This window comes from Calidris pugnax, unplaced genomic scaffold, assembly GCF_001431845.1.
Source record: "Calidris pugnax isolate Ruff unplaced genomic scaffold, ASM143184v1 scaffold51, whole genome shotgun sequence".
Classification (NCBI taxonomy): Eukaryota; Metazoa; Chordata; class Aves; order Charadriiformes; family Scolopacidae; genus Calidris; species Calidris pugnax.
The window spans coordinates 1,785,432-1,805,027 of record NW_015090797.1 but is presented as its reverse complement, the minus strand read 5'-3'; the positions used below and the strand labels follow the sequence as shown (position 1 = coordinate 1,805,027).

The 19,596-nt window shown below is 40.3% G+C and overlaps 1 protein-coding gene across 1 annotated transcript in view; it reads left to right on the top strand.

Annotated features, from left to right (window-relative positions):
- Positions 1–1,629: 1,629 nt before the first annotated feature.
- The window catches only part of CDH2 (cadherin 2, type 1, N-cadherin (neuronal)), a 116,833-nt gene continuing 98,866 nt past the window's right edge, over positions 1,630–19,596 (top strand). Inside the window, exons 1-2 of the mRNA XM_014936915.1 lie at positions 1,630–1,656; positions 9,704–9,815. Coding sequence (XP_014792401.1) covers positions 1,645–1,656; positions 9,704–9,815 — 124 coding nt within the window. The 5' untranslated portion in view covers positions 1,630–1,644. The remainder of the gene's footprint in view (positions 1,657–9,703; positions 9,816–19,596) is intronic.

Below are 19,596 nucleotides of genomic sequence, written 5' to 3'. Positions count from 1 at the left end.
TGGTGCGGCGCGGCCGCTGCCCCCGCCCGCCCCGCCGCCGCCTCCGTCGCAACCGGGGGCAGGAGGAGCCCGCTCGTCCTCCCGTCTCCTCTCCCCGGCACCCCCCCCTCTCCACAACCATCCCTCCCCCGGGCGGTTAAGCCCGTCCCCGCCGTTTCCGAGCCGCTCTTGATGGCTGGCACCGGGCGAGCGAGGTGCTGAAACGCCGGTCCGCGGCGGCCGGGGGTTTGATTATCCCTTGGGTCTGGAGAGGAGAAGGGGCTGGCCCTGGCCCTGGAGCGTCCGGCGGGGGATGAACCTCCTCCATGGGCAGGCAGCAGCCAGCCTGCTCACAAACTTGTGCTGTGCCACTCGCAGGCTGTTGTGCTGCTGGGTTGGGGTTTTGGGGTGGGTTGTGTGCTTGTTGGTTTTGCACTGATTCGGTTTTTTTTAACTTTTTTTTTTTTTTTTTTCCTCCTCTTTTTCCTTTTTTTTTTTTGTTTTTGCAAATCCCTATGTGCTGTTTATTATGTGCTTTCTGTTCTCTTTAGTCTTCCTATCTCAATAAATCTTTAAAGCACAAATTCTGCAGTAAGCTTCTATTCCATCTTTCTTTTTTTTTTTTTTTTTTTTTGTTCCTACCCAGGGCAGGTTTGAAATTAAAGCACAAGCTATGAATTAAGGACAGGAACTAGCCGTATTGCTTTTATGTATCACTCAGTGTCACTGGCACGTTACGGTTGGGGAATCCAATTTCCCCCTTGTTTGGGTATCCATTAAATCAGGTTAGGGTTGATTTTTAATAGTGTGTAACAAAATTGGAACTTGGGTATGAAATCAGATTTATAGACCTGTGCCTGTACAACACTTTCATTTTAAAAGCTTTTTTTTTCCCCTCCTCCTCCTTTCACGCATACTGCAAAGAACCCTCACAAGCTAGATGCAGTGATAACTTTTTTTTTCTTTTTTTTTTTCCCCCTGTCAACATACCTACTACTTTTAGTTTGTAGGAGGTTATTTGTGTCATGGTCTTTTGAAATGGTGAACCTTTCTACTTACCTTTGTTCTCTCTGCGACGCAAGACCTAACTACCTTTATTTTCTGGAGTTATTGATCATTTCATTATTCGTCAGTGATGTGGAAGAGCTGTCATTATGGAATTACTTGAAAGATCGTAACTGGAAGCATGTTTTAAGGCAGATCTGTGGGTGCTGTTTATATTCAGGAAATAGGGCTTTAGATTTTTGGCAATATGTAGCCTGCCTGAGATGTCACAAAATTGCACTTTATTTTCCTGGTTAACAGATCGGTATGAGTATTATGTGAAAAACCTGACAGAAGAGAGGGTAAAAGGAGTGAGGCTTGCTTTTCTGGCCAGAAACAGCAGTTCCAGTTTTTGGAACTGGGATAACAACAGGATTGCAGAAGCAATGGGAAAGCTGGCGTGAGAGTTACATTTACAGGAATAAAACTACAGTTAGTTAGGGATGAACTGGAAAGGGGAGTAGAAATTAAGTGCTCAAAAAGGGAATTCTGATTTTTTTTTTTTTTTTCATCTATAAGGTGACTGGATCACTCTGTGGATATTATGCATTTCTAAATTGGAAACACGTAAACAATAACGCAGTTTTGGAGCCTGGGTGACCGGTTAGAATTCGAATTACAATGACAGAGGATGTAAGTTATTACTCTCTGCAGGCAGTTTTGGTCTTGTTCCAGGTCTTAGCGAATGTATCCAGGTGATAAAGCTACTACCCTAAATGACACTCCTGTTAAGCTGCCTCCGCTGAGAATCCGGCAATGGGCATTTCTTGCCAACTGCACCCCTCGCCCTCACCCCCGGCAGCAGAACTGGGGTGAGGAATATTAACGCGGTTCTGTGCAGAGGTGGCAGTGAGATCTCCTTCTGTGGGTGCATCTTCTGTCTCTCATAATACACCTGTGTCTTAGACTGTTGTTGTTTTTTTTTTTGTTTAATCACTCTATTTTAAGCTGTATAGTAAATACGTGATTGTATAAGCACAAAAATGAGTTTCAGGGTGTCTCTTTTTAACAAATCAGACTCCCAACATCATTAGCTCATTTCAAAGTGAATTGAATGCATTTTATAATGTGTTTCACAAGCCCCAGAACAGGATAGTTATATGAGTGGCTCAGCCTTTTTGGATGCAGATCTTTCTGTTCTGGTTTTGCTTTGTCTTCAAAGAATCTATCTGAAAAGTTAAATGTGGCAGGATATTGCAGTAAAGAGCTCTCTAATCCTTGTCTGTCTGGTCTAGGTGATAGTGATACCACTGACAAATCCTCAAAATTCTGATAATTGCGGAACTGAAGAAAAAAAATAAAGAGAAGTATCTCTTTGGATATTAAACTGGAGATATTATTTTAAAAATTGTTTTGTTATCTGAAAAGTTAAATGTGGCAGGATATTGCAGTAAAGAGCTCTCTAATCCTTGTCTGTCTGGTCTAGGTGATAGTGATACCACTGACAAATCCTCAAAATTCTGATAATTGCGGAACTGAAGAAAAAAAATAAAGAGAAGTATCTCTTTGGATATTAAACTGGAGATATTATTTTAAAAATTATTTTGTGAAAAGTCTTTTTTTTTTTTTTTTTTTTTTACAACTGCTTTTTACATGTATTATAAGACATGTAAGGTTGCGTAAGTTGACAGTTTTTGGAATTGAAATCATTGGTTGACAAAACAGGAGATAATTTTTGATTAAACCAGTTCTGATTATCTGAGCAGATACGGTACAAGCTCAGAAGTCTATACACTTTTGATGTAACAGAAGGTATATATTCTCTTGTCAATGTATGTATTTTTAATAAACATTATGTTTTCTAGAAAGCCTTCTACTGCTCTCTCTTTGTGGGTATGCAGCTTGATGTGCTAGAAAGATGAATGTATAGTTTTTATGATACCATTTTTTAAAATACTACCTAAACTGATTGTATTTTTGAACTATATCTGGTCAAGAGTGTGTAATTCAAAAACTTCCCATCTATTATTTTTCTTCCTGCTCCCAGAAATTGGAGGAACCCTCAGAGACATCACTGGAAGAGCCCTGTCATGTCCCACCTGAATTAGTTTCAGTGATGCTTTCATGTCAATTTCATGTCAATTTCATTAATTGTGCTTGTGTTTTGGTTTTTTGTTTGTTTTTTTTAAATAACTGAATACTGTAACACATAAGACACTTTAGTTGTGACAGAAGTGCATGTGTATATTTAAAAATAGCTTGAGGAAGTTGTGAGTAAAGTTATTTTTACTCAATACAGACAGTCTTGCGTAAGGGACTTTTTGTCATGTGTTAAGGAGCAGGAATTGTTGAATGGCTTTTCTTGCCTGAGTAAGAGGATCATTTACCAGTTAAAGTCTCTTTCCGTCTGCCAGTGTTTTTGTAAATGCTTTTTTAGGTTAAAAAAATAAATTAGAAAACTTGGAATAGTTTCAGTAGTTTGCCGGCACTCTGATTAGGATGAAAATTTTATTTATTTCAAACAATGTACACATATAAAACATGAGTCTGGTCCCCAAAGGCTGTGCAACCTCTGATGTTCCCTGCTGTTTTTATTTTAAATAGCTTTTTGTTCTACAGCATAGGAGGAACCCGTAGTGTCCTTACTGAATATCCTGTGTACTTCCACTAACCCAGTGGCGCTAGTTGTGCATAAGATGCAGTGAGACCTTTCAGGGCGGAGAGTGGTGAAAGCAGAAGGAATACTTAACGTCTTTTGCAATAAAGACAATAAAGATAATTATAACAGCACTTCTCTCCACCTACCACCGAACCCAGACTCGCTGGTTGGCAGAGTTCATACTGGCATAGCATTCGTAGAGGTGAGTCTTGAGAGGAAAAAAGGTGGTGTGGGTTATTGCAGGATGAGTTTAGGGAGGATTTGTATTTTGCCAAAGGACGTTTGTAGTTTCTGAGTGATCTGCGAGGGACCTTTTACACCTGGGTGTTGGGCTGTGCCGCCATTCACCTTGAGAGGTATATAACCAAATCTGCGTGATTCATCATTTGATTTGATCCTGCAGTTCTCGCTGAAAGATCATGGGAGCTCCGTCTGAATAAAGAGGGGAAATTAGGCTTTCTATTTTTAAATGGCTTATGAAAACAGATACAGGATCAGCAGCTTCCAAGATGGAAGGTATATCGCTGCCAAATCTTTTCAACGTTTCACTTAAACTATTTGGTTTTAGTCAGTATTCGTGTATTTAATTAAATATCATGTTTCCAAAAGGCGCATTTATCCTCTCCTCTAGGCACTCCTTGACATATTTAAAAAATATATTTTTACCAACAGACTCCTCTAGGGACTTCTCCATTCCTTATAATTAGCATATAATTATCACCCAGCAGCTGAAGACATAGTTAAAATTTTGTGAGCCCCCAAAAGAGTTCTTCCAGATAGACCTTGCAAGGCCTCCCCCGAAGGTTGGGAAAACGCAGCATCCTCCTACAAACATTAGCAGGAGTTTTCATGAGTGGAGATGTTCAACATGAGCCATGCAATGGCTGGTCATCAAATCAGAGAGGAGGTTTCCTTTCTTAAATGAGAATATGTAGTCAAATGCAGAGCTGATATGTTGTTTGGTTTGGGTTTTGGTTTTTTTTGGTAATTAAAAGATGTGACTTAGAGCCATTCCATTTGGTTCTGTTACTGCAGTTGAAATTTTATGACATTCTTCTCTGCTAGGAGCCATGGCTTGTCTGGAGAAGCACAAGTCTTGGAAGATGCAGCACTCCATGTTCTCCTAGTTGGTGGAAGGGGAAGGTCCAAACTGAGTTACAGCTTTTTACTATGTGGGATATGCCAACTAGATGTCTCCATGTTTAATAAAGCGAATGGGTGTTGTCTCTCAGTTGGGGTTAACAGAACAGGCTACAAACACAGTTTGTGAGGCTCTCTCATTTGTGAAGCTACAGTAACCTGTGGTAACCAGCGGTGGTTTAAGGCAGTTCATTTTAAACCAGATGGTAGCATAAAAGTTGCAGACCCTATTCTTTTGGGAAAGTGTTTGAGAGCTTCTTTAAGTGTTGGTTTAAGAACCTGGATTTTCTGATCTAAAACATTGTGGTTCATGAAGTAGAGCGCTAATTAGAAATGAAGATGGCATAACGAAAGCCCTTTCTGGTGTAACTGCATGACCTCTGGGAGGACGTGGCCTGGCCCCCTCTTTGGAAGCTTTTGGCTTCCCAAATGATCTGAATGAAAGGCACTTTTCTTTCTCTTGGGTTGCAATCCACGGCTGAAAACAAATCATACTAAGTTTGCTGGAGTACTGTGTAGTGTGAGGGTATAAACTGCTACAGCTCTTCTTTGCAGCAAGTTGGAGACTAAGAAAGGGTTGCTGAGTGTTTTCAGGTTCAGCATCTAAGGCATCTAAGAGGTGTGTACATCATCCCACAGAGCATCTTTCTTATGAAAGATCTTGTATCTTATGATAGTAAGTAAAAAGCTCGTCATAAAATAAGCCCCACCTAGTACAGCATATCCCACTGTGTTGGGTGATGTGCGTACGCCAAACTAAAAATGGATAGAAGGATCCCTAGAGTTAACAAAGTTGTGAATGAGTATTGGGTACCATCTTGGCCTTTAAATTAATGAGGAAACGCCCAGTCTTTAAACACAGTCACAAATGTTTCTGTGATCTGTGCTTAAGTTGAATATTACTGTCAGAGTTGCAAATTAATGTTGGTTATTAAGGAGGAAGTGCTCAAATACCCCCTTCCTGCTCTGCCATACATATAATTATGTCAGACGTTGTTTTGAGCTTTGCACAATAATGCCCCATGAATTGGCTGGACTTGGCAACCAGCAGCTGTACGATGTCCAATTATAACCGTATAGTATGGTATTTTCTCTGTGCATACCCCTCTGTTTCTCACTGTACTACCCAGGCTTGTTTTCCTATAGGAGTAAGCTACATTGAGCATAAAAGAAAGGAGTCTTTTAAAAACAACTTCCCTCGCCTGTCGGTACAATCAATATTAAGAAATCCAATGTTGTAGGACGTGTGGATGCAAACAGTGGGAAAACAGAGACTTTGGTATTTCAGATTAATAGGTGCTAGTGAGCTCCCGTGGGGTATGGCATATGCAGAAGGAACAAGATCAGCCCTGTTTGAAAGCTGCGTTGAAGAGTTCATTTCTGCAAATTTAGGATGCATGTTCTGATACGAAATTGCTTCTCTCCAGTTGTGTGGTGGGCTTGTATTTTTAAATAGGTGTTTTTTTTACAGAATTTGATTCTAAATGTGGCTACTTTTTTAGAAAAGTATGGAAATTGGGAAGAGGTATTCGTGAAGAACTGTCAACACCAGCGAAGCAATTCTGCTTGGCTTTATTCTTTCACAAGTGTGGGTGAAGCCTGTATTGTTGGGAGACACTTACTGGTGGTGTTTAGAAAAAGATGTAAACACGAACAACACGTTGTTGTTTGATTGGTTGTTGGGTTTGGATTTTGGTTTGGTTTTGTTTTTTGTTTTAAATTGAGCTGGAACACAACCTTGAAATTAAACCACATGTTTCTACTCAGATATCTAGGTATGAAACTGAAGTAACTGAGGAGCAGGGTATGAAAACTGCAGGCTTAACTGCCCTAAGTGTATCGAAATGGCCAATTCTTGGAATTGATTGAATAATAACTTTGACAGAGGACTTCTAATTTACATCATGTTGTTTCATAATTGCAGTTTGCCTTTGCATTTAATCTGAGATCTAGAGTACTGAGTTTGTATGCATGATCTGATACCACGTTTGACTAGGTGTTAGCTCTTTAGCATCTGGAGATGGTAATGCTTGTTACTCATTTTGCAGTTAAAAATGACTAAATAGGCCATAAAGGATGAGGAAAGCAGAATAATTTTTCAGTAGTAACCCTATTTTGCTTTAGCAAAGTCTGTTAGTACTTGAGAGGAGAATTTTCCAAGTGCTGAGCTTGTTCAAAGCTTTGTAACTCCATTAAGTAGGTTTTATATGGGTGCAAGCTAAGGTAATTGCTTTCCATCTTAAATGATAGGGTTTTTTTAAGTAGTGTCCTTCTGTAGATGAATGTATGAGTAATATTATCTTATGTTTCAAATAGTCTTGGGAATTGCACTAATCACACAAAATCCTGTAAATTACAATAATGTGCCCCATAGTCTTCGCTAGCTTTCCCCTTTTGCCCCAGACAAGGGGATAAAAATATTTCAGCATCCTCTTTTGCTTTGAGTTAAAATCGTTTAAGTCTTGCAGTACTTTTAGGCTGAACTTGATATGACCCAGTGTGTCTGAAGCTACAACTTCTACTTAATTCAAAACGCTTAACGTAGGGCGATTAAGAATTGCTGAAAATTTGAATTCTTCCTTCCCTTGTGTTTTTGTTCTCAAACAATCTTTACAAAGGACTGTTTTTGGAGAGCAGAGTACAGTCTTTTGTTTCCGAATAAAATTGATGGCTGCAAATGAAAGAATAAAGAAGGCTCTCTATTCATGTCCCCCAGCCTTTGTTTCAGTGGGCATTGTTTCAGTTTATAAGAGCTGTTTAGTACATATAGATTACTGGAAAGGCTGAAAGATTCCCAGGCACATCAGTGCAGACTTGTTAAAAATCCTGGTATCTCCTCAGCTGCCCACCCAGGACCTTTTTTTGTTTCAAAGATACCATGAAAAGCTTTTATATGTTTTTTTTTTCTTCTTGATCACATTTGCTTTGAGGTCACCTTTTGTAGGGTAGTTTAAACAAGTCTTACTATTTTTCTTTCAAATTACGGAAACCTTATCAAGCCTGTGATTTGAGCTGTGAAGCTGAGGAAACCAGCAGTTGGAATTGTAATTACTTCTGATTTACCATCTCTTTGTCTTAAAAACTCAACCTGTAAATGGACCGTTGGTGCATAGCTACAGATCCACTTTCCAGTCCCCTGACAGCTTAGCTGTTGCTTGGTGTTTGCTTTCTCTTTAGGGTCTCCATATAAATACATCAGGAATTTTACGCAGGTGAGATACTTAGGTATTATTTAAGTCATAATTAAGCCCACGCCACAGTTTAAGTGAACTGGACACTTGATCATTACAAGTTCTCTTACTGGGTGCTTTCTTAGACAGTGCATTAACTTGGAGTTAAATAGTAATTGGTTTTTGGTTTTTTTGGCTTGTGCCAGTGTTGAGCTGCTTAGTTAGGACCATGTTGGCATAAGTACAACACAATGGGTTTTGAATCCCTCCTTGTATTGGTGATAAAGTTATTTTTATAGGGGTTGGCATGCTGAGCTTGGCCATATGTGTGAGTCAAGAGATTACACTTCTGCCCCATCCCGAGGAAGCCCGTGTGGTTTGAGATGCTTCTGTCCCACCTCTGTTCTAATGCTCTTTCCCTGAGGTTACTATGGTACATGGGTACAACACCATCATCTCTTCCTTCTCCACCCTTTTTTTCTTTTTCCTGTAGGGCTTTATTTGCCAAGTATATGCAGACACGCTTACATGGCCTTGAGTAAGTCTACTTGATCAAAGCCCATCTGGGAAAGTAAAAAGGAAAATCTAATTTAAGTCTCGATCAGATTTAGGTATGATATAGCAGCACAGTTGCTCGTGCTGTCAAAGACCATATACTACATCTGGGCATGCACATGGATAGGCCTTTAGTTGGCATGTAGGCGTGTTTGAGAGCGTGTGAGGGCTCTTGCGATTTCTGGGACGTATCTCAGCCCAAGCTGGTGTGGGAGCTGAGCTCTCTGCCTTGCGCAGCATGAAAGGGGCTTTGCCATGTATGGTCACTCAGCCACATGTAAGCTGAGCTGTTGTTTTGTGCAGGGCTAAAATGAGACAAAAAGAACCCACTGAAAAGAAGCCTCAGTCCTTTGCCACAGAAAATTGCATTTTTATTTTTTTATTTTATTTTTTTTTCCCCAAGTAGGCAACAAACTGTCTTGGAAACGAGCTTAGCTATCAGAAGTATCTTCTGAACATGGACCGCTACAGAGCAAACAAGTTTCCAAATTCTGTATTATATTTCTTAATAAAAAGGCATTTATGAAGCTCTTTAAGAATGTGATTTGAGGGAAAACTTTCTTAACAAGTGAGAGAACAAACAGTTTCAGTGGCTCGGCTCTTCCCTTGTTGTGCAAATTTAATAATGAGCTGCTCTCCTTTTAACTTGAGGTTCCTTTGAAATAGAAGGAGATCGCATTGGAAACATTTGGCTTTATATGGTATCCGTTTGAACGCTAACACAAATATAAGTTCTGCTAAGTTACTGTAAATGTAGCATTTTATCTCAGTTTACTTGTACTGCTGCAACCTCACATAGAAATACTCTAAATAAAGCATTTTAAATCCGTGCTTGAAGTCTTTCCTCTCACATATATCTGGCTATGAAAAACTTGCCGATGGGTTTTGTGCAACATTTATTTCCAGAGGAAGGAATGTTTTTGTTCCCCCTATGATTCCCCTTCAGTCTTGATGGCTGGTTTAGTGGAAATGTTCAGTTGTCAGAAGAATCAAGATTGTGTATTATTTAGATCTTACCAGACAAGTGGGATTTGTTTCTTCCATTCCAGTTATCAGAAAGATTAACCCTTTGCCCTCGCGGTCCTAATTGCAGCCGTTCAGAAACAAAGAGGCTGCTTGTACACGACAGCAGCAAAATGGAGTATGTGCCAACTGGAATGTTTCTCTGGTGGATGGGGGTTGCCGAGTATTACATAAATTTTGTCTTGCATTTCAGGCACCGATAAAAGCAACCTGTGAAGATCTGTCATGCAAGACTGGATTTCCTGAAGATGTTCACAGTGCTGTGGTGTCAAGGAGTGTACATGGAGGACAGCCTCTTCTCAACGGTACGGTTAGAAAAGATGCTTTGATATTTTATTTCATATTTTTTTATTTCCTGTATTCTTAACCGTAAGTCAGTCTGGAGCATTTTCATCCTTAAATAGGGCACAGACTCTTGCAGGAACGAACGTCAGCTGCTCTGTGATTATTTTTTGATTACTCTCATAGGACATGGAAAATCTGTTGGCATTAGTGGTAGCACGTGCACCTCTGTTGACCAATAATTTGAAAATACCGAGCGTTGCGGACCTTCCTGTGATTGTCCACTAATTCTCTTTCTCAGCACAGCGTTCACGCTGGTGTTTCTCACCAGCACTGATGCTACGCATACCCTCAGTCTGCACTTAAGAGCCCACCTAGGAGTGATGAGGAGGTAAAGAAAATTTCCCTTCTGCTTTACATCTCCCATAGAAGTGCTGCACTTCACACCCAGCCCTAGCGCTTGCGTTGATGCAGAGAGAGAGTCCCCTTACTGCTTCCTCCCGGCAGCCGGGGCCGTCTCTTGGACCCTGTGCTGCTTTCTCACCCTGGCACCTACCTGTGTCTGGATGGCACGGTGCCCAGGACAGGGCTGACCCGCTCACGGCTCACTTGGCCACCGCGAGCCCTCTCCTCCGCCGGGGCCGCGCTCTAGCCAGTGCCTCTGCCCGCGGGTCAGCCAGGTTGGGAATTGCCTTCGCTGCTCTTCTTGTGTCTCTATTATTCAGGGATAGAGTAGTCATTCTCTGAATCTTTATCCTAGATTTCCTAACCAGTTGACTTTCAGTATACAAGTTTGTGGTAGTAGAACATTTTTTTAAAAAAAAAAAAAAAAAAAAGTGCATTTAATTTGGCTGTTTTCTAAACTGCTACCATAGTTTGTTTTTTTTTTTTCCCCTTTAATTTGGAAATTGTGGAACTGACTAAGAACATCAGTTTTAGAATGTTTCAAATGCATCTTAAATAAGGACTAATTTAATTTAATTTGTTGTTTCTTTCACATATAAATATGGTTACACAGATCAAGACATTTAAATGAAAAAGATTCTAATGAGTCTGCAAAACAAATGAAGTGAAAGCTGTAGTCTTGATTTTACATGCTGTATGTAGCAGTCTCTCTCTTTAATTATATTTTTACAAACCTGTTTTGTGCCTTTTTAGAAGTATAATGGAAACTTGAATGCAGGATGAATTGATTAGCTTTAGTGTATTTAAACTTGAGTTATTAAAGCTTTTTCTGTTCAGCTTCAAGGAAGTATATTCTACCACCACAGACTTTTATTTCATTAAAGGACAGCTTAGAAATTCATGTATTAAAATAAATGTTCTGCCAATTGAGAAAATAATAAAGAGGAAGGAGAATTTTTCCTCGCTTTCCCACCAAATGGGAGTTAATAGATGACTCTACTGTAGAGTCATGGGCACATGACTCTGTGGGCACAGAGATGCACAAGCCCAGAGAGAGGGGCAGAAACAGGGACAGAGGGCACAGCAGGCAAGTGATTTCCAAAGGTTCCACCTTGAAACCACCAAATGTTTGTTACTGTTAATTACCATGCCACTAGTTCATCTTAAGCAGGAGATCAGACAAGTTTTGATATCTACCCTGCCCTGTGAAAGTTCTCTTCACTCTTTGTGGAATAAAGACCTTTTCTGCAATTTCTCCTCTCCTTTTTCATCCCTACGTCCCACCAGCTAGGAACTGCAGTGGGCTGCCCACTGGTTCTATGTTGGCATTGCTCATGCAATGATGCTGATGACTGCCCAGCCTTGACTGAGTCTGAACTAGCATCATAGGGTGGCAGACTGACTTCCTTTCTCGTTACTCATCGCATTCCCACAGTCCCTTCCCTTGCTTCTCACAAGCCAGTGAAGCATGACTGTCTGTTTGTCCTTGGATGGTATTAAAATGTGTAGCATTTTAGGGAAGTAGGAACTGGAAAACCAGTACGAGGCATACTGTATGTATCGCATCATATCAGCTGGTTGAGAAATGACCTGGGGGAGTTTGTTTCCTACCACTATTTCCTCAGCTGAATTACTCCAATGGTTAATTCTTTTGAAAATTCTGACATGCTTAAAAGCATATAATTTGCTGGTTACACATAAACATACAGTCCGTCATTGCATAGCTTTGACTTAAATTTAATTACACTGTCATTTTGAAATACTATTGTTGTCAAAAGCCTATTTTCTGGTTATTAAACTGGATTCGGATGACGCTGCAAGTTAAGTATAGTTGCGTGACATTTGCTTCTCAGGGATAACCGTGGGCCTGATTCTGATCTGGGTTGCCTCTCCCGTCTAACTGCATGCTTATCCTGGGATGAATTCAGAAGTGAGGCGTATAACTGTAGGTTTTCTGTATGGTTTAGAAGTGAAAGCTTTAATTTTCTTCGGTTTTGTGCATTGATACCACAAGCACAGAGGCTTTATGGCCCTTTTAGCCAGCTGCAGAGTAATTTGAACCTGACTTGATGCTTCTTAAAATACTGACCAACAAAATGACCACATGTTTATTATCGGCCTCATTCATTTGCTTTTATCTTGCACAGTGGGGGACAAGCCTCTCCTAAGGTCTTGAGTTTCCATCTTACCCATCAAAACTTAAACAAAATCAGAGTTACCATATGACTTGTTGATCTGTGCCTTTCATTTGTTACAGCAACATAAGATATTTGGTTTTTGTATTTTTAGAAGAAATATTTACCTTAGGGTATGGAGCAGAATTCCACCACGTGCTACAGGATACTCTGTTTTCTGTATTCAGGTGATTGTTTTTGAGGGAGGGTTGGACTTGTTCCTATTACATTAAAAAAATAAAACTTTTTATAATTGATAATGACTTTTCATTCATATGGCTAGGATAATATGTCAGCCTCTACTAATTTCTTCTTATGTACATAAGGTCATGAGAGGCCACTACATGGTCGGTTGTCACAATATGTGAAAAATCAGTGGAGCAATATACTCAGAATAGCATAAATTGGAAAAGGGGAAAAAAAGCCATCACATTTATTAATGTGGGTAGAGGGAAGAAATGAGAAAAATAGCTGCTCTTGGTTTCTGGATGTGGAAACTACTCCTTTAGGAGGTGGAGACTGATCTGTGTGGGAGGGAACCTGCAGTATGGGCTATGTTCTGTTGCCTCCTCCTGGCATATTGTCACTGGTGTCCTGTGCTCCCATGTTCCATGGGACAGGCTTCACCAGTTATATATAGCCTTGGAGACTCTTCAAAGCTGATGTCTTGCACAAAGTCTGGCAAGTCTGACTTCAAGGTGCAATATTCTTAGGTCACTAGATGTATGTAAGCTAAGCACTACAGGTCTAGTTTTGAATTTATTTATAATGTTTTATATTTTGTTCCAGTTGGTACCAGTCACTTCAGTGAAATTACAGTGATTTTTACCAAGGAACTAGATTAGCTCAGAACTAGTATCTTCATTTCTGTAAAGGGAGGAAAAAGGCAGTAATAATTTCTGAAACAAAATTAAAGGAAACTTTATGCACCTCGAAAAAGTGTCTTGCTGATAAAACCGTGGAGTTATTTGGGCCTCCAGTTCTTTCAAAATTTAACGCAGGTTGAAGTATTTTAGGACTTTAATTTTCCAAGAGTTAAAAAAAATAAATCATATGCAGGCAACAACTCACCAGCAATCACCTAATAGAAGTAAATATCCCAAATTGACAGGCACAATACTTCTGAATTGTTTCTGTAAATAAAACATGATCGCTGTCTGGAGGACCATACATAAGATGTAGTTTTTGGAGAAGAAGAGGTTAAGTTAGAGGGAGTTATGTTTAATATATGAAATGCCCTTGCTTGTGCAGTTTTTATCACAGTTTCGTAGTTCATCCAGGAAAAAGTACTAGTGGCAGTTTGATATGTACGTCCAGCCTGTTTATCTAATCTTTGTTCTATATCCTGCAAATTTAAAGATACAAATAATGCTTTTCTACTGAAGTAATTCACCTAGGAAGGTTACTTGAATGGTTATTTGGAGAATCATATCTTCGAGTCAGAGATTCTTGCTGTGATAATTTATTTTACTGCTTTCTTATCTTTCAAAGACTTTATTTTAACATTGTCTGTTACTAAACGCGTTATTTCTGTTTTCTGCTGAGCAAATTCACTGCCTAGACAGGATTCTTAAATGCACCCTTTTGAGTGCTGTGTAGCTATAAAATATTTCTAAGCTCTTTGAGTAGCACAATGATAAAAAAAATAAATAATGTTTTGGTGTTGATCACTGAGATAAGCAGTGATTATGGATGAGTAACAGCCCAGTTCCATGAGCCATTTAAGCCGGAGCGAGCGTTGCCAAGAGAGGCAGGCTTGCACCATCCCTCCTCTTTGAGCCTGGTACCAAGTGCTCGTGAAACCATGAAGTGAACGGGGTTAACCAGTTTATCTGGGGTAGAACTCACACTCCTACTCCTTAGGCTTTTGCTGAAGGTTTTTAGTATGCTTAAACAGAGCCGTGGTGTCCCTGCTGCCTTTTCTCTTCTAGCAGTGAAACGCTTAGAAAATAATACTTGTTTTGATGCTTTCAAGCCGAGTGACAAAACTTGATTTTTGGCATTCCCATGGACTTATTTTGTAGCTTACCATTGAAAATTGTTCTGAAACAATCCAGAAATGCATTGCTGAGAATGCAGTACTTGGGAATTGCCCGGCGTTAAAAAGTAACTCATGACGTGGTGGAGGTTACATGGTGCTGTCTGTCCCAGGTGAAGCCACTTGGGCTTTTTTTGATGCTAGTGGTGTTTTACCATTCTACTTATAAAGATGCCCATTGTCAGCTAAGAAAAAAAAAGAATCCTTTTTAAAAAGTTATTGTGCTTAAAACGGAAGCCAGCAGCCTATCTTTCAAGGCTTATGTCTAGGTCCTTTCTATAAACAACTTTTTATGCAGTTGTACTCTTACTATGGTAGCATGCATTGGTGGCTTTGATATTCCAGTGCATATTAACAGTACAGCTAGGGAAAGTATTTTTAGCAGAATCATATTTTCCAAGAGGGAAATTGGTCTTTCTCCACAAAAAAAAATTTTGGACTTTTTTTTCTTTTCCCCTGAAAAAATGAAAATGGTAACGGCTTTGTTTGAAGTCTCCTTGCCTTAAGCAAAAAGACAAGTTGACAAGTTCCTTCCAGGCAGACAGCCAAAGAATCTCAGATGGATAGGGTCTCTCTATGAGCTGCTGGCAAGCTGGGAAAAAATGTTTCAATTCTTCCCAAATGTATTTCTTTTTTGAAATTCTCTTCCTATACAAAGAATCTCAGATGGATAGGGTCTCTCTATGAGCTGCTGGCAAGCTGGGAAAAAATGTTTCAATTCTTCCCAAATGTATTTCTTTTTTGAAATTCTCTTCCTGTACCCTCCCCCTATCTTCAAAAAAAAGAAAAAGAAAAAGAAAAGCCCCAAAACACCATGCTTCTAGCTATTCTTTTAAGCCTTAGTGGGAGTAAGATATTTTTATTTTTTTTTCTTTTCCAGAAGCTGATGTTGGGAATATATATTTGTTCTTTGCAAATCGTGCTTAACATCTAGTAGGTTAAGTTTTGCCCTGTATCATGTGAAGCAGAGTAAATTTTAATGCCGTTACTTGGTGATGCTGTGTCTTGTTGATTTATTTTATGTTACAGTTGTATTCCAGTTCTCAGTCTCTTGCCTTTTAATCCTCTTCCTCTTCTTTTCTCGAACAGCTTTCCTGTTTGTAATAGTCCACAGCATCCTAAATTCTCCTGTGTCACTATTGAGCTCACTATCCTGGGTTGGAAGAGCTTCTGTTTGCTTTAACTACACTAGCACAGAGCCTGTTTTATGATGCCTGTTGTCTATTCACGTACCAAGCTCTTAATGTATTCTCAGATACTTGTCCCCTGAAAATCAGAGCTTTCTTCTGCTGAAGCAAGAGATTGCTTTTCTTGGGATGTGATTTCCTTACTCCCTTTTCCCCACTCCTTAGTTAAACATAGAGTATATCCTAGAGTATGCATAACGTATGTTCACCTTACTGAATAGTAGTAAAATATCTATTTGAATGGTGACTCCTTGTTTCTCACTTTGATTTCTGACAAGTTCTACGTCTGATTTGTATGTGATATCTGATTCTACTCTTCAGTATTAAGCTATTGATCAATGTTTACATTGTCTCATCAGAAGCTTGTATGTAGAACGTTGCATGTATAAAAACAGGGGATAAATATAAATAATGAAACTCAGCAACAAACATTTCAGAAACGGAACTCCCTTATCCCTTGGTGGACCCTAAAGCTGTTAGGGAGTTGCAGTATTTGGATCAATTTGTATATCCAGTATCAAAGAATTTATCACATGAGTTCTAGACAAGAAGTCATTCTAAAAGAAATCTATAAACATGTACTAAACAAAATGTTTTCCTTTTATGGAATATTTGGATTAGAGGTGGGAATATATTTTGTAGTTAACATCCTAAATGCACTATCCTGTACACTTTTTCCAGAGAAGAAATGTGACTCACCCTTATTCCTTGCAAAACGAATGCTGCTTCTATTTCCAGTGTAGACTCTTATAACTACATCTTGATAGAGAGAAAAATACACTTACAGAGAAATTACAGAAATCCTGAATGGTTGCAGTGTTCTGGGATGTGTAAATTACTATCTTAGTTAATTAGTTCAGCTCTGATAGCCATTTCTGTTTATGGTGCATTTATTTGGAATGCACGGAATTAATTAGTACTTATTCCATTTCCCTATATCCAGCTGGTTACTTCTGAGGATCTCAAATGTAGTGTCCTTTCTGTGTGCAGAAATATGAATTACGGGAGCTGAGCTCTCCCAGTAAGCTCTGGGCATGGCTCAGTGCGGGGTGGCAAAGGAGATGTTGGTTCCTGCCCCTGAAGCCAGGTCTAGCTTTATACTGTTTCTGACACCATTTAGTGTAGCCTTAACTCAGTTGTAAACTATGCCATCTGGCCTCGATTCCCAAGGGCCCGTTATTTCTCCTGGAACTGCTGCAGTTAGAGCCTTCTCCAAGGCTCTAGGGGAGGCTGGGTGGAATGGCAGTTGCAAAGCTGGGCAGAAAGCCTGCCCAGCAGACAGAGGTGCCCTTGGGTATGGGAGATGTTTTCAGTGACAGAAGAAAAGTTGCTGTTCCTTGCAACAGCTGTATTAAAATAAATATATTAATATAAACATTTATTTATGGGGGTAGATCAGCATATGGAGTACATGGAGCAAAAACTCCAGGTGAAGCCATCTGTGTTAGCATAACGTGAGATCCATGGTATGTATAATTATGCTCTCAAATTCTTGCTAAAGACTACATCTTTTGTTGACTTGTCATCTTTCTAACAATCTGGAAGACAAATTTACTGGAGCATCCTATTGAACTGAAATTATAGGAGAATGTCCTTTATTACAGAATATATTACCACACTAAATAGAGATGAATTCCAGTAGTATTTAAACACTTAATGACTACATTAAGTCAAATACTGCTGTGTTGAAGACTTGGATGTCAGTCAACAAATCCAAGTACAGTTTGAACTCTGATTTTGGTTGAATGCAGTGAGGCAGATTCATTGCTTTTCGTTGAACTTGTGACACTCCACATGGGGGCATTTTTTAATCTGGAAATGATAACTTTTGGAAGAGTTCACTTCCAAACTTTCAGGGCATGTCCTAGGCATCAGAGTCAGCCCTGCTGAGCTGGGAGGATAGGAGGGGCAGAAGGGAGCTGCCAGGGAACAGCATAAGATTTTGGATGGAAGGGAAATTACTAGAGTTGCTATTATCTTTTAATTAGGCTGTAGAAAGAGTAACTGGCCTTTGGTACCCTTTAAATCCTTCCAGTTTAACACAATGCAGATGGTTTTCTACTCTCTATGCTCTAGCTGGTAAAATTTGCCCTCCCAGAGAGCAAGGAGAATAATGTTGAGGGATGAGTGGGGTGAAACTCTGGGGGGGAAATGGGGCTGAGGCTGGGGAAAGGATGGGAGCAGAAGAATCCAGGTGATGGAGGATACTGGAGTGGGTGGAGGAATGAATAGAGACCCTGGTGTAATCCAAGCAGGAAAGGAAAGCACAGGTACTCTACAACTTGAGAAAGAACAGAGGAACTTGCCATCTTCTTTCGAGCAATGCCAGAAGCAACCTAAGGTAGGAAGGAAGGTATTTTGGAATACTTTCAGATTTCCTCATGACATCCAGTTTGAGGTAGTCACGGAATCTGTCCTGAGATAAATGCCAAGGACTGCATGGAGCTCACCAAAGTGAATTAACTGAGCAGATAGTGCTGAGGGACTTTTCTAGGACAAACTGCTAGGTCTTTTTGACATCGCAATGACAGCAGGATGCCCGCATCTCTCAGTTTTTTGCAAATTATACTAATGCCATGAAATCTATTTATTTGAGTATTCAGGCAAGATCAGATAATGCACAAACAAGGAAGATACCCTGGCTGTAGGATCAGTTTATGAGGTTCACTAAAGTAGTACTTAGAGCCACACGTCATGGCTTGGCTACTGTTCTGGAGGCACCATTGGGTTTGAGCACCATCAGTGCCTAGGGTGGTCTCGAAACCCACGGCTGCTTCTTGCTACAGATGAATCAGTACCCTTAATGTTTGGGTGTTTTTCATTGCTTCTTACTGTGATTATAGATGTGCAGGTGAAGTGTATGTGAAAATACCAGCCTTAAGTAAAACCAGGAGAGTATATACCAAAAATGCAACTTTCTTGCCTTGAGTTATAAATACATCACAGTGATGCGGCTGCAGGGTGAGTTAGATCTTCAAGCTGATCTGTCACAAAACCATTCCTGCTTTTTGTGGTGGGCGAGTTCTCCCCTGGGTCAGCTTGCTTTGTTGATTTACTGGGACCTGCTGCGGAAAAGGAGGTGATAAGTTAATGAGAAAAGGTGTCGGTTTGGGCTGATGAGAGAAAAGGAGGTCATAGCTGAATGAGGCTCCACAGTGTTGGATTCTCTGGTAGGTCTGGCTTTGTTGTATCCCGTTTCTCCCCGCAGTGCGACCGGGAGCTTTCTTCCTGCTGTTTTAATTTTTTTTTTGCAGGATTGGGCAGCTGAGGATCAGCTCTCCCTGCCCGTCCCTCGCTGCCTGCTGCCTCCCAGCCCCGTCCAGGCGCAGTGGTGAGTGGCTCCGGCGGTTCTTAGCTGGGTGGCAGATGACAGCGAGCAATCCCATTAACCCACCAGCCCGGCTGGGGATAATCCTGGAGAACCAGGGCACCCAGTGCTGCCCACGGCTGCCATCCCTCACCCTGCTGCAGGCTCTGCCTGACGGAGGGCAGTGATGCTCTGGGCAGAGGAGCAGCACAGCATGGCTCGGATGCACGTCTTGCTTCTCTGAGCTTCAGAAACTGGCCCGTTTTGAATTTTTCCCTCTTCCCTTTTGCTGTCTGCTGCGTTTTGGCAGACCTGGGAGCACTGACAGATAGTCCTGGTCTTGTCTGCTCACCTGCAAACTCACTCTTGTGCACTGGGCTGCCTTGTAAGCAGTAGGTTTTGCTTGGTTTTGAAAGTTAATGGCACGTGCCTCTCAGGTTGTAGAGAAGGGGAATGACTTAAGAGACCCTCTGTGGGTTCCAGTTTAACATTCTCTTAAATAGGAAAGCTACGAATCCCTAAAAGCATAATTTCTAACATAAAAGCTATCAAAATAACAGTGCAATCTGTTAAAGTGTTTAAAAATTTGATTCTCTGCAGTTTAAAATGTGAAATAAATGTACACTAATTGTTTTGAATGGAGATGAAGATGGTGTTTGAAGCCAGTCTTTAAAGGAATTAGTGAGATGGCAC